General features: G+C 44.2%; 6 protein-coding genes and 1 non-coding gene across 10 annotated transcripts; 2 read left to right on the top strand and 5 right to left on the bottom strand.

The window, feature by feature from the left end:
• Window positions 1–83: 83 nt before the first annotated feature.
• Window positions 84–1,043, bottom strand: LOC6497298 (DNA-directed RNA polymerase I subunit RPA43). The gene is made up of 2 exons (XM_001962335.4): window positions 413–1,043; window positions 84–347 (listed from the first exon to the last, which is right to left on the bottom strand). The coding sequence occupies exons 1-2, from the start codon at window positions 956–958 to the stop codon at window positions 90–92; spliced, it is 804 nt and encodes a 267-aa protein (XP_001962371.2). The 5' UTR covers window positions 959–1,043; the 3' UTR covers window positions 84–89.
• Window positions 1,044–1,514: 471 nt separating this feature from the next.
• On the top strand, window positions 1,515–4,466 carry LOC6498242 (5'-3' exoribonuclease 2 homolog). Its single transcript, XM_001962336.4, has one exon. The coding sequence runs from the start codon at window positions 1,633–1,635 to the stop codon at window positions 4,366–4,368; it is 2,736 nt and encodes a 911-aa protein (XP_001962372.1). The 5' UTR covers window positions 1,515–1,632; the 3' UTR covers window positions 4,369–4,466.
• LOC6497297 (wee1-like protein kinase) lies at window positions 4,460–7,394 on the bottom strand. Of its 2 annotated transcripts, none has more exons than XM_044716602.1 (5): window positions 6,704–7,394; window positions 6,312–6,645; window positions 5,540–6,244; window positions 5,351–5,484; window positions 4,460–5,274 (listed from the first exon to the last, which is right to left on the bottom strand). In XM_044716602.1, exons 1-5 carry the CDS (start codon window positions 7,182–7,184, stop codon window positions 5,138–5,140), a joined length of 1,791 nt encoding a protein of 596 aa, XP_044572537.1. In that variant the 5' UTR covers window positions 7,185–7,394; the 3' UTR covers window positions 4,460–5,137. The 2 variants fall into 2 exon arrangements, with proteins under 2 accessions (XP_044572537.1, XP_001962373.1); XM_001962337.4 differs by having other exon boundaries at window positions 4,460–5,289; window positions 6,704–7,393.
• Window positions 7,395–7,862: 468 nt separating this feature from the next.
• LOC6497296 (probable splicing factor, arginine/serine-rich 6) lies at window positions 7,863–13,192 on the bottom strand. The gene is made up of 2 exons (XM_014906134.3): window positions 12,477–13,192; window positions 7,863–8,778 (listed from the first exon to the last, which is right to left on the bottom strand). The coding sequence occupies exons 1-2, from the start codon at window positions 12,896–12,898 to the stop codon at window positions 8,424–8,426; spliced, it is 777 nt and encodes a 258-aa protein (XP_014761620.1). The 5' UTR covers window positions 12,899–13,192; the 3' UTR covers window positions 7,863–8,423.
• On the bottom strand, window positions 10,026–12,058 carry LOC6497294 (nucleolar protein 58). The gene is made up of 2 exons (XM_001962340.4): window positions 10,629–12,058; window positions 10,026–10,449 (listed from the first exon to the last, which is right to left on the bottom strand). Exons 1-2 carry the CDS (start codon window positions 11,897–11,899, stop codon window positions 10,182–10,184), a joined length of 1,539 nt encoding a protein of 512 aa, XP_001962376.1. The 5' UTR covers window positions 11,900–12,058; the 3' UTR covers window positions 10,026–10,181.
• On the bottom strand, window positions 10,517–10,588 carry LOC116654983. Its single transcript, XR_004310149.1, has one exon. It is a non-coding gene; the product is annotated as a small nucleolar RNA SNORD53/SNORD92 (small nucleolar RNA).
• An 848-nt stretch (window positions 13,193–14,040) lies between the features above and the next one.
• On the top strand, window positions 14,041–20,191 carry LOC6498243 (heterogeneous nuclear ribonucleoprotein 27C). Of its 3 annotated transcripts, none has more exons than XM_001962341.4 (3): window positions 14,041–14,238; window positions 16,115–16,893; window positions 17,028–20,191. In XM_001962341.4, the coding sequence occupies exons 2-3, from the start codon at window positions 16,399–16,401 to the stop codon at window positions 17,796–17,798; spliced, it is 1,266 nt and encodes a 421-aa protein (XP_001962377.1). In that variant the 5' UTR covers window positions 14,041–14,238; window positions 16,115–16,398; the 3' UTR covers window positions 17,799–20,191. The 3 variants fall into 3 exon arrangements, with proteins under 3 accessions (XP_001962377.1, XP_044572538.1, XP_032307398.1); XM_044716603.1 differs by lacking the exon at window positions 14,041–14,238 and adding an exon at window positions 14,691–14,800; XM_032451507.2 differs by lacking the exon at window positions 14,041–14,238 and adding an exon at window positions 15,073–15,148.
• Window positions 20,192–20,897: the final 706 nt, after the last annotated feature.

The raw sequence follows: 20,897 nt of genomic DNA, 5'->3' as shown, positions 1-20,897 counted from the left end.
TTCTAATGGCGGGATTGGAAACACAAATCAATGTGTTAATTATTCGTTAATTTGTACTATATTTAAAAATTTTAAAAAACAAATATTTTTTACACTGGCTCATCTTTTATTGCTTTCTTCGATTTTTTCGCTTTTTTCGTTTCACCATTTTCAGTTTTTTTACGTTTGCCCGAGGATTTCTTTTTGGTTTTTTCCTTCTTCTCCTCATCCTTCTCCTCCTTTGGCACAAAGTCAGGCTCCTGCTTTAAAACACTCAGCAGGCCATCCAACATCTCCTCGTCGTTCTCCTCCTTCACATCTATTACCTCCGGCGGGGGGCTGGCAAATTTGGTGGAACGGTTCTGTTTCTGAAAAGAACAGAAAAACCGATACATTAGGATGTTCTTTAGACTCATTTGGATGGAAAACCCACCTGTGCTCCTTCGTCCTCCTCCACAATAAGTTCACCCTCGATATAGGGCATCACATTGCTTATGTCAAAGTTCTTAATGCGAAACTTAATCTCCTGGTCCATGGTAATGCCTTCTCGGCTCTCCTTTTTGTTTGTGAAGCGGATGGTGGTGTTGAAGACGCGATAGATGACAACGCTGACCTGGTGCTTCGAAATGAGACGCACTACTCCGTCCAGAATGGCCCCCGTCTCCGGCCGGAAGACATAGAAGTCGGCATTTATGAGCAGGTGCATGGTGGGGTCATCTGCTCGCAGGGAAGCTGTGTGACCTAGCATCTTAATGTTCTTGATACCCAGACAAATACCGTCAAGCTTGGAATCGTAGATTCCCACCTTGGTACGGATGAGGAGTTCATAGAGCGCTTGCTTGAAACTGTCCATCCCATACGGGCCCATTGCCAGGTGCATGTCTGTGTTGATGCATCGTACGCAAGATCCTGAGTTGGAGGCATACTTCTCCAGCTCCTTGGTCGAAAACTTGACATATTTCTGTAATATTTTGGCCATTCCGTTCAGCTAAAAGAGTTCTTCAAATGTAACACATGGGTTCCGATATCGATTTGGCAACCCTAAAGCGGTGCCAGATGGTTTCTAGTTTTTGAAGTATTAAAACATGGTTTTAGAATCCGAGAACGTACGTTATAGATAATTCTTATTTTTTGTAAATTTAATATTCCCAATCACACCTTCTTTTCGAATGAACTCTTATTGCAATAAATTAGGTTGAAATTGTATATAAATGCAAAGCGTTCGTAATTATTAAGTTTTTATTATTTTTAATTTTTATTTTATCATAATATTACATTTACGAATGGAGACCTATACGTAACATATTTTAAATTATAGCATTCATAAAAATACGAAAATAAACGCATACATTTTGAAAGATATTAATTTGCGGTTTGAGATTTTGAAATTTTATAAATTAAATCTAATGTTTAAATTTTATATCATCAACTAGAATACGTTTCTGTGGGGGTTATTGATTAAATATATTTTACAAACAAAATATTTTGAATTATAATTTTCAAGCTAATTTTAGCCTTTTAAAGGCTAAATTTAATTTCGCCCGAGTGGCAACGCCGTTTGGTTAAGCATGCTTGTATAGAATCGAAGAAAAAGTAAAAACCAGCAACTAACTCCCGACTCCAAAGAAGACTAGCTATTTTAAGGTCATTGAAATGGGAGTACCAGCATTCTTTCGGTGGCTTAGCCGGAAGTATCCGAGCGTGATCATCGAGTGCAATGAGAACAAGCAGGTGGACCCTGACACCGGCCGGAATATTTACGAGGACGCCACCCTCCCGAATCCCAATGGGGTGGAGTTTGACAACCTCTACCTGGATATGAACGGTATTATACACCCGTGTACCCATCCAGAGGACAAGCCGGCCCCCAAAAACGAGGACGAGATGATGGTAGCTATCTTTGATTGCATCGACCGTCTCTTCGGCATTGTCCGTCCCAGGAAGCTGCTCTACATGGCCATCGATGGAGTGGCGCCTCGGGCCAAGATGAACCAGCAGCGTTCGCGTCGATTCCGAGCTGCCAAGGAGACCACTGAGAAGAGGTTGGAGATTGCTCGATTGCGGGAGGAGCTAATGAGCCGCGGCTGCAAGTTGCCGCCCGAGAAGGAGAAGGGCGAGCACTTCGACTCCAACTGCATCACGCCCGGCACTCCGTTCATGGACCGGCTCAGCAAGTGCCTTCACTACTATGTCCACGACCGGTTGAACAACAACCCGGCCTGGAAGGGTGTCAAGGTGATACTTTCGGATGCGAATGTGCCCGGCGAGGGTGAGCACAAGATCATGGACTACATAAGGAAGCAGCGGGCTCAGCCGGACCACGATCCCAACACGCAACATGTGCTGTGCGGCGCCGATGCGGATCTCATCATGTTGGGGCTTGCTACCCACGAGCCCAACTTCACCATTATCCGGGAGGAGTTCCTTCCGAACAAGCCCCGGCCCTGTGACATCTGCAACCAGTTCGGGCACGAGATGGAGAAGTGCAACGGACTGGGAGCCACGACAGGAGCCAACTTTAAACCGGATGTCCCCATTGGTGCCGAAGTGAAGTTCATCTTTGTGCGACTGAGCGTACTGAGGGAGTACCTGAAGCAGACGCTGGTGATGCCGAACCTGCCGTTCGAATACAGCTTCGAGCGAGCTCTGGACGATTGGGTATTCATGTGCTTCTTTGTGGGTAACGACTTTTTACCGCATCTGCCCAGTCTGGAAATCCGCGAGGGAGCTGTCGACCGCTTAGTGGAGCTATACAAGAAGTGCGTCTACAAGACAAGGGGTTACCTTACCGACTCTGGCGACGTCAATCTCGACCGGGTCCAGCTGATAATGACGGATTTGGGCAACGCCGAAGACCAGATTTTCAAGAACCGACAACGGCGCGAGCAGCAGTTCAAAGCCAGGGACAAGGCACGTCGTCGTCAGGAGAGGAACCAAGACCACCGGTCCTTGGATCAATCGGTTTTCGGAGCCAACGCCGTGGGAGCCGGAAACCAGCCAGGAAACATTGGCAACTACAAAGAGGCAGCTGCTGCCCTTCGACTCGGAAAACGATCGGGTGCCCAGGCGGGACTGGAGGACGACGAGGAGGAGGAGGAGGAAGACAACGATGAGGTGCGGCTGTGGGAGGACGGATTCAAGGATCGCTACTATGAGTCCAAGTTTGATGTGGCACCCGGAAATCTGCAGTTCCGCTACGCCGTAGCTCTGCAGTACGTCAGAGGACTGTGCTGGGTGCTGAAGTACTACTACCAGGGCTGCGCTTCCTGGAACTGGTACTTCCCATACCACTATGCTCCGTTTGCATCTGATTTCGTGAATATTCAGGGACTGTCCACAATTTTCGAAAAAGGCACAAAGCCTTTCAATCCGTTAGAGCAGCTCATGGGCGTCTTTCCAGCTGCCAGTAGCTCCCATGTACCCGAGCCGTGGGCAGATCTCATGTCCAACCCGGACTCCCCGATTATCGACTTTTATCCGGAGGATTTTAAGATCGACTTGAACGGAAAGAAGTTCGCCTGGCAGGGAGTGGCCTTGCTGCCGTTTGTGGACGAGAAGCGGCTCTTCAAGGCCCTGGTTCCATACTACGATCAACTGACTAGCGAGGAGGTTAAACGCAACAAGCGGGGCGACAACTACTTGTACATCACCAACTCGAGTCCGCACTTCAAGAAGGTGAAACGTATAACCGAGAAAAGCGACGACGATGAGTGCAATGCCATATCCTTTAGCGGGATGCGGGGAACACTGGCCAAATCGGAGCTAAACACTGCCATAAGTGGGTGCCTTAGGTCACCGATTTCCGGTCTTCCGGACATCACAGACAACCAAATTATAACCACACTTTTCAAGGATCCAGAGTACGATGAGGACTTCATATTTGAGGCGAAGAGACTGCCGGAAGCAGTGGATCCACCAAAGGTACTGCCACCAGATGAGGGCAAGAAGCATGGCCCGGTTATCGGTTTTAATAGCCACCTGATTAGGGCTTACATTCCGGACAGTGGACACCGCATGTTGAATGCCGGAATGCGCAATCAAGGCGGCGGGGGAGGGTACGGCCACGGACAGGGAGGCGGCGGCGGCGGTGGCGGCTACGGACAGGGCGGTGGTGGTGGTGGAAACCAAGGACAAGGCTATCAGAACAATAGCCGCAACTATAATTACAATTACAATAATAGTTACAACAACCAGCAAGGCGGGAGCCAACAGAACTATCAGGGTAACTACCAAAATCGCCAGCAATACGGTCAGAACCAGAGATACCAACAGGACAACAACCAGCACCAGCAGCGCAACTACAACAACTACAATAATGGCAGGACAAACAACTATCAACAGCAACAGGGCGGCAATCGACAACAATACCAGAACTACAGAAGGTTTTAAGGACACTCAGATACCATTAAACACGTTGCAATCTTACCCAACAATGCACACATATACAATAATTTTAATAAAAACGAGAAACTCTACTAAAGACTCTATCAGAAACAGATTTTTAATTCAAATTATAAACTACACAATTCTTAATCTCTTTACATTGTCACAAGACATCAAGATCTTGTCTGAAAGTGCCTAATATTAGAGAAGTATGATGTAGAAAGTATAGAGCCTCTTTTAAGTGAAAAATGCATACAATTTTAAACTTTATATTTTAAAATCTACTTTATTTACTTTTCCCCTATAGAGTCGCAAGTTCATAAAAGCTGAAATAAATTTGACAAAACTCCCGAAGAACAAAATTACAAAAAATATTGATTATCATTCGCTGTATTTAACGAATGGAATGTTACATATTTCCACTTTCAAGTAACATAATAAATAGTTTAATTTCGAAAACAATACTTCTTTATATCTACGATAACCTTAATTTCTATATTGGTTTTTATCTTAAAATGAGATGTTCTATCTCTACAAAAAAGAGGGAGCGGGGGGGCATGGGGTTTCACTGAGCTGGAAAAAATATATAAATTATATTAGCGAGCTTCTTAGTATTCGGGCTTGGACACAAGGAGGATAATAAGGTTGCGAAATGATATAGAGAACTTGAAAATATACACCGTTTATATCGATACGCTTAAAGTTAACACAATGTGAGCTTAGTTCACGTTCAATTCGGAAGAGGTTGCCTATTGTTTCCGCATAAGCGAGCGTATCAGATATTGGTGATAACATTCTTGTTGCGATCGGCCAAGTTTTCAAAGTTTCCGTGGCTAGAAAAGGGCGTTCGCATGCGTCTGGTGAAGGAGCGTAGGCATCGCTGGCCATCCAGGTTGTCCGGATTATTGTTAACTGCAAGAATATTAACTGAAAATTTACAGCTTCGATAAATAAACACACTTTAGATGAGATTCAAAGAGCAACTTACCCCTTTGTTCGAGTAATTTGATTTGTTTTTTGGCCTCTCGCAGCTTATTCATCAGAATCTCGTTCTTCCGTCTTTCCACTGTCAGCTCCAGGCCGAGCTGCAGCTTGCTCTTGGAGTCAACGGCGCTCAAAATTCTACAAAAATAGCGGATAGTAGATTTAAAAACTCAAAAACAATAGCATCACTTACGGATGACTGAAAATGGACTGCGATGTTGGTCTCTTCTCTGGATCGGGGTGCATCATCTGGGCTATTAGCTCATTGAAATCCCGGCTTAAGCTGGGCAGAATGGGCACCTCGCCGTTGCGTAGTTTGTGCCATTCTGGACCGTTCTTCGGCAGCGGCCCACCGCCAGCCACCTCGAAGAGCGTGATGCCAAGCGAAAAGATATCCGCCTTGAAGAGATTCGAGTAGTCCTCCTGCAGTATCTCCTTGGGCAAGTAGCGGCAGTCGCCCTCCTCTACGTACGGCTCCTTAACTGATGTCACGTGGCCAAGGTCGCCGATCTTGTACGTGACCAAGTTCTCTGAATGTCGCAGCTCCTCGTAAACACTGTCCATGCCGTCGTCGTCTTTGTTTGGCTGCGACTGCTCTTCGACATGCTTGTAGGCATTGGGGTTCTTTGTCGAGAAGATGTTCTCCGGCTTGAGGTCCATGTGCACCAGATCGTTGGAGTGGATGTAGCGCAGGCCCTCGATAACATGCATCAGCACAATCTTCAGTTCGGCCTCCCCCAAGCAGTGGTCTTGGATGCGCGCATGCAAGCTGCCCCCATCGCAGAACTCATTCTGGATCAGCATATGGTCGTCCTCCGCCCAAGCTGAGTAGTATCTAACTACGTTATCATGTTTTCCCAATACGGCATGGGCCCACACCTCGTTTAGGGCTCTTTTTCTGCAAGAATTATTAAGATTTAAGTTGTAGTCTTTGTGAAAAGCATTAAAAGATGCTGAAAACTTACTCGAAAGAGCTGCCTGCCACCGGCTTCTTGCTCTTCTTGATCGCATAGATGCATCCGTCCAGCCGGTTGACACATTGGAACACCACACCGAATTCCCCCACTCCGATCACACTGACCTGCATGAACTCGCGCTTGAAGCGACTGATGTTGGTGTCGTGCAGAGCCAGCCGCTTGGGCGCCTGCTGATGGATCTCCCGGGAGTCGCCCGCCTCCTCTGCGGCCTCGTCGTCGCAGGTGTCGCTGAGCAAGTACCTCTGCATGGCACTCACATTCAGGTTGATGTTCTCTCGTCCAAATTGGGTGCGACACCGCTTCTTGTTGTGAGCCAAGAGACCTGCAAAGAGGGAATCCTGTGAGATTGAATGGGACTAGCTGGTACTAATCTAACTTACTGTCTGGGGTAAAGGGATTAACATTGGCCGTGTCCTGGGCGGGAATGTTGCGGTTGTGCAGCGGCAAGGATCGTGGGCGCTCCGCCAGGCGGAAGGGCTCCTCACTGCGCCGGGATGCATTCATGGCAGCTGCGGCTGCCGAGAGATGATTGCTGCACTGGGTGGTGGACTTTTGAAGTATCGTTTTCGGAGTGGCGGGGGTGCTGAAGAGGCGTAGAGCACGCACCTTCTGGCACGGCGGCGACATGGAAACATCCCCATTCCCAGAGGTACTAGTGGCTCCCTGCTCAATGGACATCTTTTTCTTTGGTTGGTTTGGCAGCGGACTCGCCCCCTCTGGCGTGTCCTTGTCAAAATCATCGTCGGCGAAGCGTAGCTTTCGCGGATTGAAGGGCTGAGGCGATGGAGACCGCGATCGCAGCTCGACGCTAGAATCCAGCGAAGTGACGCTCATCTCGTGTTCCGACTGGCGGAATGCCATGGTAGCTACTTAGCCAGGATACCCAGTACTTTACTCTTTTGGTCTTCAAGGCAATATCTCACAAAAAAAAGTACTAACAAATTTGCAGCCAATCGTTAAAAAATTAAAAAAAACAAAACACAAAACAAAATTGAACTAGAAGAATGTTGCAATTAGTGTGACCGTAGCTGGAGCGCCAAAAAAATGCCAACATCACTTCGAAAGGTGTACTAAAACGTAAGACGTTAATGTGCTCTTGTCAAGAAAACACAATCGTAAACTCAGAAATCTATTACAAAAACTTAAACAAACCATTATCTTTAACCGAATCTAGTTAGCTGTTTGAGAAATTCGTCATTTATTAACGTCGCAATAACGTAAACTTGTGAACACATGCAGCTGTACTAAAAACGTAAGACATCTCCGGCGCTGCCAGATCAACCACTGATCAATTTCCAACGTGGTACTAAAAAAGAAATCAACCCTCTGGCCAGTAGAATTCAAAAAATCTTTTTTTTGGCATTTAATTTATTGATTGAATATTTGTGTAGTGTTCAGCGCATTTGCTATATAATTCAAACACACATCCAAGAATCCATACATAGGTATTGTTTAATACTTAACTACGACATCAATGTATGAATAATAATTATGCACTGTTCCAAGACTTAATTATTATGAAAATTTAAACACATCATACAGAGTTGGAGTCGAATTATCAAATGTATTGAGATTGTATTATTATGGGCCATCAAAAAAAATGTTTAGAATTGACATGAAAATGGTGCTTCGTCTCGTCTCCTTAGTTAGCATTCGAGTATGATTCCAGGGTTAGCAATTTAATAATTTCAAAAGCAAATAAGTTTTACAAAGCAAACTTGACTAGATCGATACACTAATCGTCTGCCGATCCGTTCTTAAATCTCTTCCTCTGTCAGATGATGACATTCAAAAAAAGCTCTCTTCCTTAGCATGTGCTTCACCTTTTCTTTTCTTATGGAACAGAATAATACTCAAGTGCGTCTATACTCGAGTTCCACTATAAATTAAGTCCTTAACTAATATGGATCTGGACAACTAAACTTTAAAACGGGAGGATACTGCATGAAAAGTATTTGGAAATCTGTCTTGCTATATATGTAAGGATTGGGAATGCGGGAAGTCCAGTTGCCAGTCGCCCCACTTCTCCGGCATTTGGGGTTGCAGCTCTCAGGGCCGGTTATTCGCCATTCTGGCCTCGTCTGCCTCCATCCGGTGTCGCTAGTCCCTGAACGGTGATCGCGAGGCGGACGAATCGCCACGGCGCCTGGGCGGCGATCCACGACGCGCTGCCGGTGACGCCGACCTAGATCGGGATCTTGAACGTGAAGCCCTAACGCGGTCATCATCATCGTCGTCATAGCGCCTCTTCGGTGGTGGCGGTGATTCCACAGCTCCGCTACCGTTGCGCTCATGGTCACTGTATCGGGTCACCGATCCATTCTCCTCGCGTCCATTTGATCGTCCAGAGCGGCGGCCGGCGGATCCAGCAGAACGGCTGCGTGAACGGGTACCGGATTTGGAGCGAGTGCGTCGGCGACGGGATGTACTGCGTGATCTGCTGAACGAGTTGCTTCTGAAACAGGACATAGAAAGGAATTAAAATTTTGAATTACGTTGCCATGGAAAGAGTACTTCAAACTTATAAGTTAGTTAAGTCCAGCCCATTAAGTATTTCTAAATTTTAAAACAAAGCCCGTTTCATAGATCTAGTAAGATAATTTTTATTCACAAGCCACATCACATTTATGTAAACCCATTAAATGGTATCCCAGAACCCAGAAGTCTTCTTCCTTTGGACAGATCCTTTCAATGCTTGCCTCCTTTTTTCTTGTAATGCTTGTGACCGTGCTTCTTGGAGCCCTTTTCGCCGTGCTCCTTTTTGTCCTCGAAACTGTCGCCATATTTCTCCTCCTTCTTGTACTTCTTATGGTCCTCGTCGTGGTGGCCCTTCTTGTAGTGGCCATGGTGCTTCTTGTGTCCCTTCTTCTTGCCAGCCTCGTGCTTCTCGCCCTTCTTCGCTTCGCCGTGCTCCTCGGCGTGATGATGGTGCTCCTTTCCGTACTTCTTGTGGTGGCCGCCCTTGTGCTCGTCATCGTAGAACTTCTTCTCCTTGAAGTACTCGTCCTTGTTGAACTTTTTGTGATACTCCAGCTCCTTGTGTCCCTTCTTGTGCTTCTTTTTGTGATGATGCTTTCCGCCCTTCTTGTGCGATCCGTGCTCGTGCTTCTCGCCGTGCTCATGTTTCTCACCGTAGTCCTTTTTCTTCTTGGATCCCTTGTCGCCGTGATGGTGTTCATGATCCTCCAGTTCGTGATGCTTCTTTTCGTCCTCCTCCCATTCCTTGTGCTCCTTGTGGCCATGCTCACCCTTGTGCTCCTCGTCGCCGAACTTTTTCTTCTCGAACTTGCTGCCGCCTTCCTCCTCCTCCTCGGACGAGGACTCCTCCTTCTTCTTGGCTGCCGCGTAAGTGAGCAAAAGTCCCAAGACCAGCAACAGCTTCAGGTAACCGCGCATTTCGCATTGTTTTTCGCTTTCAACTGGCCACCTGCTTTCGGACTTGGCTTTTATATCCCACCGTGGACCAAAAATCGTTGAAAATGTCTTGCAGAATGATGCAAGAAAGCCTCTGGGCCTGACGTAAAAGCGTTTTGCTTCATTGGTCCTCCTCACCGCAATGAATCGCTGTCTCATTCCAATAAAGCAAGTGAGAAATTGGCCTCCAAAATAGTGAGCTTAGAAGCAGCTAACACAAGTGAAGTAATAATTCTTAAAAAAAATATACTTTTATATTATAATTATGCTCTAAAAATATGCCAATTATTTCCTGTTGGTTTGAAATTTTACATTTTATTTCTAATGTACAACAAAAACTTGACTTTTGTTTGGATTATTGTAAAAACCTATGTGTTATCGTAATAACTACTTTAAACGTACAACTAATGCCAGCCAATCCATTGGCAGCTAGGAATAATAGCACTACTCCTGCTGCTTGGACTTCTTCTTTTTCTTGGCTGGTGTGGGCTCGTCTACGGGTTCTGGCGCTGCTGCCTCTTCCGGAGCCTCCTCATCCTTCTGCTTCTTCTTTTTCTTCTTCTTCTTCTCGGACTTGATCTCAGCCTCCTCCACCTCGGCTGCCTCCTCCTTGACCTCCTTCTTGACAGGAGTCTGTGGCTCGGACTCCGAGTGCTTTCGTTTCTTAACGTTCAAGGTGTTGTCCGCTTCGGGTTGGTAGGTGAACACCTCACTAAAAGAAATAAGAAGGGATATGTTAATAAAAGAAAAGATTATAATAATTTATGGCAAACATTATTTCAGTCAGACAGCCAAGGTTTATCGTCATCGTAATCAGAGAATTGCGAAACCTTTTTGGTATCATCATTTGAAATCAGTTTGAACCAAAGTGCATTGACTTCCGAAACCCACCTCTTGGCCTGGTACTTCTCGAACTTCGCCTTGGCCTTGCCGGTGCCGGACAACTTGCGCAGGTTGCCCTCCTCCAGGAGTCGCAGCCGGGACTCTAGCTTCACCTTGTGCGCCGCTCCCAGCTCGAATGTGGCCTCCTCACCGAAGGCATCCACTCGGGTGGCCAGCGAGGCTTTGGCGGCCAGTGAACGAGACATTTTTCCCTTGTTCTTCTGGCTAGCCTGACCCACCAGCTGGGCGTGGTAGATAAGACCGTATTTCGGTGTGTCCTTCTTGGTCTTCAGGGCGCGGAAGAGGGCCTTCTCGGCGCCAAGAATTTGTACTGTCGACGAGGGATGCTTGGCCAGGTTGATCAGCGAACCAGCGTGGGCAATCAATCGTGCTCCCACCGTATCTCCGACAAGAACGGTGAGATTGGGAGCCATGGCCATCATCCTGGCCTTGAGGTAGTCGTAGAGATGGCTGCGGTAGTCGTTGATGGAAATGATTTCATCGCACAGACACTGGATGTTCAGCACATCCTCCTCAGAGATTTCAGTTCCCATCGATATCTCGGCCGCCTCCTTCACCTTCTCCTCCACATCTTCCGGCAGAATGTCCGACAGATCGGCAGTAGACATCTGGTCCCTGGTTCCCACCAGTTTAATGGTCTTCACGAAGGCAATGTTGTCGGTGATGATCTTTCCCAGTTCGGGGAAATGCCAGCCGTACCACTCGCGTGCCCTCATCATGTAGTTGTTGAGCTCCTTGTCCAGGTCATCCAGCAGACACTGGGCCTGCACGATCATGGTGTCGATTTTGTCCGGCGAGAACTTCAACTTGTAGCGCGACAGCGAGTGCGCCAGACCCAGGGCCATGGCGGTCATTTCGCGTTTGGGCAGACCGCCCAGCAGACTGTCCGCCTGCTGGCGAATACAGCGCATCAGCTCCTGCACACCTGTGTTGTAGACGCACTGCACAGACAGCTTGTCCTTGATGGCGGTGCCAAGCTTGGCGTCAGCCACCAGCAACTGGGACTGCACCTCATCGACGAGCAACTTTTTCAGAGTTTTTTTCAGCGGCTTCGCCACCTTACCCTCCACCGCTGCCGTGGCAGCTGCCAGCGCCTCTGTGGTGTCGTTGAATTTCTCAAAGTGCTTCAGTTTCAGCAATTTGTTGGCCTTCTCCGGAGTCTCAAATTCCAGGTACAGATTGTCTACCTGCTCCAGTTTCTTTTCGTCCAGCAACTTGAAAATGGCGTAGCCCGCCGGCGTTTCGTATAGAACAAACATTGTAGCACAGTTTGTTCATATACTTTTTAATTTTAATTTAAAATTAAAAACTTTCAACAGCCAGCACGCAGCAACTTAACCTTCTTTTCCGTAAGCCGCGTGTAAAAGAAAATCCAAAGTGAAGCGTGAGCACGTGTGCCAACGTCAGACAGGGTTGCCACTTGTTTTGCGTTTAACAGCACACTTCACAACACTGAATTCACTACGTAATTTACCACGAATATAATGTTCAAAAGATACCATATTATTAATAGAATATTATAAATAAAAAACACTAGTTTTTATTTAATAATTTATGCTTTTATATTGAAAAGAAAAACCCGATTTTTAATATAAACGATGTTTTGCGTTAACAGCCCGCCTTTAATTTAACATTGATAGGGTGGTTTAACAGTGCTTCGTTTGAATTTTTCACCACGAAACATTGCCCATCTCACCACACCCTAGAAAATTCAAAATTTTTGCTTGGCACATACACACATACTAAAACACATATGTATGTATGCGAATCTCGCCATGTTTCAAAAAAGGAACACTATTTTGCAAATACCCTGAATGGAAATGGCGTGAGACTTACCTGCGTCGCTGCCTGGCCTTCCGATCACGGCAATGGCGTGCAAAGTGTCCGCGTCCGCCACACTCGTAGCACTTATCGTCGCCCCTTCCTCCACCGCCGCCACCACGGTCGCGTCCTCCTCCTCCACCGCCGCCACCTCCTCCTCCGCCACCACCGCCTCCGCCGGATCTGGCGTATTTGCCCGTGGACAGCTCCACACGAGCCCTGCGTCCGCACACAGTCCGGCCATCCAATCCACGCACGGCGTCCGCCGCGTCCCTGGCGCTCTCAAACTCTACAAAGGCGAAGCCCGGTGGGTTGCGAGCGATCCAGACACTTCGAAGACTTCCATAGGCCCCAAACACATACTCCAGGTCGTTCTTGCGGGCATTGTTGCCCAGGTCTCCGACATAAACCTTTCTATCGCTGGGATGCCGCGACATTTTGCCAAACTGTTTCTCCGAATGAGCAATTGCTACTTTGTCAGCTGAAGCGGGGTAGAAAAAATCAATGGGGACACGAAAACTGTTCACTTGCAACTCCTTGCTGGGAAGCTTCTTAGTTGTCCGCGCTCTTGGATCGTTTTTGGTCTCAGGATGCGATCGGCAACGGAGAATTGGTTTTATTTCCTATTTATTGAAGCACAAAACTCATTTTACCGGGTAGCAAAGCAGAAAAACGGCGGCTTTCGATAGCCTAATGTGACCGCATTGAGAAATTTTTTTTTTGCAAATTGGCAGTATGACCGTAAACCGCACCATACCTTTTTGATAAAGGATTGCACAAATAACACATTCAAACATAATTTCTTCAATCATTTCATTAATAATAAAGCTCCTAGTTGTCGCCGATTATGATGGCAGCTCCTACAGACTATTTCCATAACTCATTTGCGGGACTTTAGCCCGGATTAATGTACCAAAAGGATTGAAACGGAATTTTGATGGACTGAAACGCTGTAAAACGGCTGCTTCGTAGTAGGATCAAAGTCTGGCAAATAATTGAAGCAAATATTCTCTGAAAACTTTTGTCTGTCATTCCATAGGCCTGTGTTTTGTCTGTCAAATGCATTGTGAATCAGAGGACACCCTGGAGAGAAGTTTAGTTTCCATTCTGGTACACATATATCGGGAGCCTATCTCCAGGAGTTCACCAAATACGCCTTCTCGAATTTTTTTCGAGGCTTACGCACGAATTTCATCGGAGAGTAAACTTTCCTTTTATTTTCCTAGACAGCATTATAAGACCGGAGCGGCATTTTCTCATACAATCTATATTTAAAATAATTTGCGTGATTTACCAATGTAAACAATCCATCTATACATAATGTGAAAGATCTGGTAGCACTCCTTTACCATACAATACCCATACAGATGCCTGGAAAAGAGAAGACCCTGGTTTTCAATTTGCTAAAATATAGCAATTTTTCGAATTAATAAAAAATGATGAATAAATTGTCGTCTTTTATAATTTTCCTGGATATAAAAATAAATAATTCTTTTAAAAATTGTGATTAACAGCATTATGTGTGAGATCTGGTAGCACAACTTTATTAAAAGTAGCCATACAGTTTTTAAGGTAAAATGTATGCAGCCCTGGTTTTAAATTTGCTTGGTTACATTAAACGTGGCGGTGGCGAGTCTATCATAAGTTAGGTTATATCGTATGCATCAAAATCATACAATTATTTATAAGCTAGTTTTTTAAGGAAAAAACACTTAAATTTAGTGAATTTGCAGTGCGAAATCTTTAAAAAACCACAGACGAACACTTGGCACAAACGGTAAGAATGGAGAGCTATTGAAAATCACATTTTACATAACAATTACGGTGCTTTAACAAAATGCCTGCCTTTCCAAAACGCCTGGGTACCTGACGCAGCTGCCATTGCTGCTGGTGTGATGGTGTGTAGTTTTTTTTTTCGGCTCGTTCAACTGTGGCTCTTTGTGTTCTTGGCCAACGCTTGGGGGGCCCTTGATCCGTGCAAGTCTGCATTTTGGCATGGGGCATCGGTTTTCGTGCCACTTTCGGCATTCTTTTTCCATCAAAGTGGAAAAATTTCATATTTTTATACATACACAGAAAAAATGCTATGTATAACACCACACCAACACTGGCAAAGCCACGCACACACACCACCGCAACTCGTTCGGTTCGCTCTGTCGGCGGCGCACACACACACACACACACACACCAACGCGCGCACCGTACGGCCAGCTCATGCACTCACACATTGCCAATAGATTGCGGTGCAAAATACAAAATCATGCGAAATTTTTAAAATTGCGTAGTAGAAATCTTGTTTAATTGTTGTTACATTTTCCCCCCTCCCCCACCCCCGGCATGTAAGTGCTGGCCCAAAAAGGGTCTAATCGAATTGTGATTTAGGTGATTTTGTGTGTTTTGCCGGTGTTCCTTCATAATTGTAATGATGCTATTTAATGCGAAAATGAAAAAAGAAATTTAGGTTTATGTGAAATGTGTACCAGATTTAAAGAATTTAGGCCCAACAGCATTTCTTCGGATTTCTTTGTTGTAGCATTTTTTTTTTCATCTGGCACGTCTTCCATTTTGTTTTTTTTTCTTCGCTGCCGTCGCCGCCGCTGTTGCCTGCTTCTGCCGTGGTGAATTTTCCACACACTATCGGTGCCATTCATTCATTTGTTCGAGCAGACAGTGAACTCTACTAGGAGGTAAAGGAATCCCTCCGACTTGTGAAAAATAAAATCAAATTAAAGTGTTTGTTTTATTTGAAACGAAAATTAACATTTCATCTGGTTTCGTTTCGGCGAGGGCATTGCTTTTTGGTGCGTTTCTTTGAGCTGTCCATTCGCTTTCATGTCGGACTCGGCGTTGCCACATGTTTTCACTGGCCAATGAAAAAAAAAAATTGTGGGAAACGAGAAACATAAATTAAAATGTGCTCCAAAAGTGAAGCGAGAATTAATTTGTAAAAGACAAAAATATTTGTGTGGAATTCGTGTTTACGTAGCCGACATATAACATATCTGGCAATCTCCTGGCAAATGGCGCGCAAATGTGGTGAACCGGCGGCGGCTCTCTTTTCACCTTGGAAATAAGTTCGTTGTTCTCATTGATAGGAGGCGGCGCGTGTATGTGTGTGGGTGTGAGGCTGGGGACATGGCTCTGTGCTGCGGACAGCAGTAGCAGCAGCAGCAGCAACAACAACAATGCCGCTAGTAGTGACACAGCGAAAAGAAAACAATACTTTCACGTAGCAGTGTAAAAGCGAGTGAAAGAAGAAGACCCATGCTCTCTACCCCTGCCCCTCTCCCTCGTTGCAAACAAGCCAACAAACTTGTGAACGTGTACAAAAAAAGCAGTTAGACGGCAAAATCACACTCACTCAGATACTTGGGAATGTGTAGATGTGTGGGTACCACCGGCCGGTTGCCTACCTGCCTGCCCTGCCCTGCCTTCCTGCCTGCCTGCGCCTTTCATAATTATCTTTGTCTATTTCTCTCTTTTTTTTTTTTTTTTTTTGTCATCTGCACACTTCCACCTTTTCGCACCCATCGAGATCAGTCAGTCGTCCAGCCAATAACCGACATATTATAGCCAAGATTTCTTAAATTCTATCTTTGTATCTTTCCATGTGCCTGCTACCAACAACAACAACAACAACATTGGATGTGTAGAAAGTTACGTGTAAACGTCGTGGCTTTTGTTTAATTGTTTTGAAGAACAAGAACTTTGGCAACGTTGAAACCAAGCTTAAAAATACATAACAAACCACTAAAATAATAGCAACGTCAAAAGTGTAAAAAAAAGAAATTTTTAAAAGTGCGCTCTCCCAAAAAAAACCATTGAAAACACATAATAATTTCTTTGCACCCCGTGTTACCAAAAAAGCGGCAAGATTACGTCAATTATTGAAAACCTACCCGGCGCTATAGCTCACAACCACAACCAAAATAACATCATGGAGGAAGATGAAAGGGGCAAACTGTTTGTGGGCGGCCTGTCCTGGGAGACGACGCAAGAGAACCTGTCGCGCTATTTCTGCCGCTTCGGAGACATCATCGATTGTGTGGTAATGAAGAACAATGAGAGCGGAAGGTCACGCGGCTTTGGCTTTGTAACCTTTGCCGATCCCACCAACGTCAACCACGTGCTGCAGAATGGACCGCATACGCTGGACGGACGCACGATTGATCCCAAGCCGTGTAATCCACGCACCCTCCAGAAGCCGAAGAAGGGCGGCGGCTATAAGGTCTTCCTGGGTGGCCTCCCATCGAACGTCACCGAGACCGATCTGCGTACTTTCTTTGGACGATATGGCAAGGTCACCGAGGTGGTGATCATGTACGATCAGGAGAAAAAGAAGTCCCGTGGATTTGGATTCCTCTCCTTCGAGGAGGAGTCGTCGGTGGAGCACGTTACTAACGAGCGCTACATCAATCTAAATGGCAAGCAGGTATGTTATGACAAAAATATACCAACCTACTTTTATTTTATTATTTTTATAAAATATTTATTGTTTTTTATTAATTTATTTTTTAGTATAAAGTCTGAGTGTATTTTGAATAAAAAAAATGTGTTATTTCGCAGGTCGAGATCAAGAAGGCCGAGCCTCGCGATGGATCTGGCGGCCAGAACTCCAACAATAGCACGGTTGGCGGCGCCTATGGCAAGCTTGGAAACGAGTGCAGCCACTGGGGACCTCATCATGCTCCGATCAACATGATGCAGGGCCAAAATGGTCAGATGGGTGGACCACCACTAAACATGCCCATTGGAGCGCCGAACATGATGCCTGGATACCAGGGCTGGGGTACATCTCCGCAGCAGCAGCAGTATGGCTATGGCAACAGCGGCCCTGGATCGTACCAGGGATGGGGAGCACCCCCTGGCCCCCAGGGACCTCCGCCGCAATGGTCTAACTACGCTGGACCGCAGCAGACGCAGGGTTATGGCGGTTATGACATGTACAACTCTACGTCAACTGGAGCTCCCTCGGGACCATCAGGCGGCGGTAGCTGGAATACGTGGAACATGCCGCCCAACTCGGCCGGCCCGACCGGAGCCCCTGGCGCTGGAGCTGGCACTGCCACGGACATGTATTCGCGAGCTCAGACCTGGGCAGCGGGAGGTCCCTCAACAACTGGACCCGTTGGTGGCATGCCACGCACCGGACCGGGAAACTCGGCTTCGAAGTCGGGATCTGAATACGATTACGGTGGCTATGGCTCCGGTTACGACTACGACTACAGCAACTACGTGAAGCAGGAAGGAGCCTCTAACTACGCAGCTGGACCGCGGTCGGCGTATGGCAACGATAGCTCCACGCAGCCACCCTATGCAGCCTCGCAGGCTGTCTAAAGCGGAAGCTTTAAGATCAGACTGTGGAGGAATAGGTGGCATAGTGGTAGAAGTAGGAGTTGTAGGAGTAGGAGTAGAAGAGCCGTCGGCGTTGTCCTCGTCGGCGAATGATGAAGAAAAAAAGATGGTGGTAATTGTAAGCTAAAGCGTCGTCTGTTCGTTTTTATTTCAGATCAGATCAGTTGTTGAAATTAATATTTAAACTCTTGTACAACTATAATTTAAAGCGAAACAAATTTAACACAAGAATACATAGCGACAAGTCAGATTCATAGATATACATGTATGTTCTATAGAAATGAGTATGTAATTTATAGGAAAAAAAAAACATCAGAAACACCCATTCAGACGAGAACATTATTTCTTTCATGCGCCTCACTTAAAAAAAAAAAAAACAAAACAAAACTCACGAGCATTTTCCTGTATCCCATTTATATATATATATAAAAAAAAAAATGAAAACAAACACCTACAAACCAATCAGCCAGAATCAACTAACAAGAACTACCCAACCAACTAAAACCCGTAGATACATACGATACATGGCATTAACAAAACAAACAAAAAAAAAACAAATAGAAACGTGAAGATTTAAAAGTAATGATTTACAAGTATAAAGTTTAGCTAATTAGACACAAGATCAAGATGAAAGAGTGCGAAATACCAACACAAAGAAAATAAGAACTTATAATTTTATTTAAAAAGTAAAAGTAAACGAGTAAAGGTCCCCTTAATTACTAAAATTAGTAAATACAAATTCGAAATTGTACATTTTAAAGCAAAAGCACGCGCCGGTCTCTGCTTCGCCTTCTCTGGCCCCCCCATTTTAGATCGTCTATTGCATTATCTATCGTCGGTAACTTGGGCGACAAGGTTAAGCGGAAATTCGAAAAGGAATTAATAATAGAAGGAAAGATAATGATACCGAGAACTCTACTCTATGCTTGCCTTAGCCTCTGTGACTCATTGGCCATTTTTATGGTTAATTATGACGGCAATTTCTCCCTCTTGTAGGGGGGGAAAAATGTAGCGAATTTATGGCAAACAGAAACAGTTTATTTAAGCCATTACTAATTGACTCAGTGGCCAGTATGTCATGCATTTTGAGGGTCGAGAATAGGGAGGAGAATGAGTAGGAGGGGCGGGACCGACATGGGAAAGATACGTTACAAAATTAAAAATTTACCATTAAAGTAAACAAAACAAAACTAGCTAAAAGTTAAACTACATATATAAAGAAACCTAATTAATAAGCGTATGTCGTCGTTTACATCTAAGCGAAAGTTGAACTTGAAACTAGAATTATATAGTGCGTTGGATTTATTATTTAGTTAAAGCGAGGTGAAGAGGTAACATGAAGAAGAAGCCAAGCAGCAGCAGCATGATAAAGATTGATTATAATGGATATGGAAATCAACAAAAACCACAAAAAATACGAAACACACTCTTAACAAATATACATAAAACTATATACATACATACTTATATACAATATATATACACATATATATTTAACAAGTATAACAAGGAAACTAAAACGAAATGAAACAAAAAAAAAATGATTAAAAAAAAGAGCAAAAGGAAACGTAAATTTAAAGCTACAGTTAATGAGAGAGAGTTAAAAAAAAAAAATAAAACAAGGGAAGCAGCAGCAGGCGTAGGACAAGTTACAAAAAAAAAAAAAGATACGATGCTTAGAGTTGCGTTGCACATTGTTTTTTTTTTTTTGAAGATTTTCATCGTTTGCCAAGCAGACAACAACAGCAGGATGATCTAACGACAACCAGCTAAGAGAGTGTGCACTACAAACATCAGTTAACAACACATAACAAACAACACCAACACGCACACGCACTTACACTTAACCCCATTTTGGTAACAACAACCACAGAACAGAAGCAAGACAGCAGAGGGAGGAGGTAAAAAAAAATGGAAAAATAAAAATATATAGGAAGAGAAAGAGGAAGTTAATTGCATAAAGAGCAAGCAGAAAAGTTTAATTGATTATGAACATAACATATATATATATATATCTTTAATTACTTATACATATTTACTCTTAACTACTCTGCACGCTCACTAACCGCCGAGCGTGCACTGTCTGTAAAACAAGATGAAAGTAAACTATTTTAATGATGATTATATGATTGCGATTTTACAATTTATTATTACAAAAAAACGAAAAGATGGAAAAAAAAACAAAATCAACAAACAAACAACAAAATGAGAAACATATTATATGCTAATACCTTTACAATACACATATATTATAAAATATGAAGTAATTTTTTCTATTAAAATACCATACACTAATTTTTAATTTGTTTATTTACAACAAATCGATTTACAATACATACATTTAATTACAATATACAATACCATACTTTACTTTATTTTCGGTGATTTATTGCTTAGTGTTCTTCGTATAATTTTTACTCTACAACAACCAACAAAAACCAATCCTACAGATATAAATTCCTAATTTAATTTCGTTTAAATTACAAATACATATGCTTACATTTTATAACTAATTATAAAATTAAAAAAAAGAAAAACAAACACAAAATGAAAAGCAAAAACAATGCAAAGTAAAGTAAAACGTGTGAAAAACGTTTCGATTTTTGAAAAAAAAAAAACACCCAAATCTTTCAAGTTTTTATTGAAATTCAACCTATTTTTATTAACTTGGCCCCGTTCGCTGGCTGCTCTGTATCTGTATCTGTGTGTGTGTGCCAGTATTCACTTTTTTTGTTTTTTAGTTTTTCCTTAGTGGTGTCGGAAAGGTGAGAAGAGGTCATCTGGCATGCGACGAGGGGAAGGCCGGACGAGGCGTGAGGATGAAGAAAAGATGGACGGAGAAGCGCAGGATATGGACTTTCTATATCACTTTTATGTTTCTATCAAGATTTTCAATAGAGAGGCAGGCAGCTGCAACACCCAGCAACATCGACATTGAACCTGTTTCAGATGCAACAAGAGATCAATTTGCCGCCATTGAAGAGGGCAACAGTTTTTGTAATAATATTGGAGAATTTCCAGAAAATCAACCTGATGTAATTGTATATGATGACCATTATTATTTGGGAATAATATATTTGC

Source organism: Drosophila ananassae, chromosome 3R (genome assembly GCF_017639315.1).
Source record: "Drosophila ananassae strain 14024-0371.13 chromosome 3R, ASM1763931v2, whole genome shotgun sequence".
NCBI classification, from domain to species: domain Eukaryota; kingdom Metazoa; phylum Arthropoda; class Insecta; order Diptera; family Drosophilidae; genus Drosophila; species Drosophila ananassae.
Note: the sequence above shows the minus strand (reverse complement) of the source record. Positions and strands in the feature narration are given on the sequence as shown.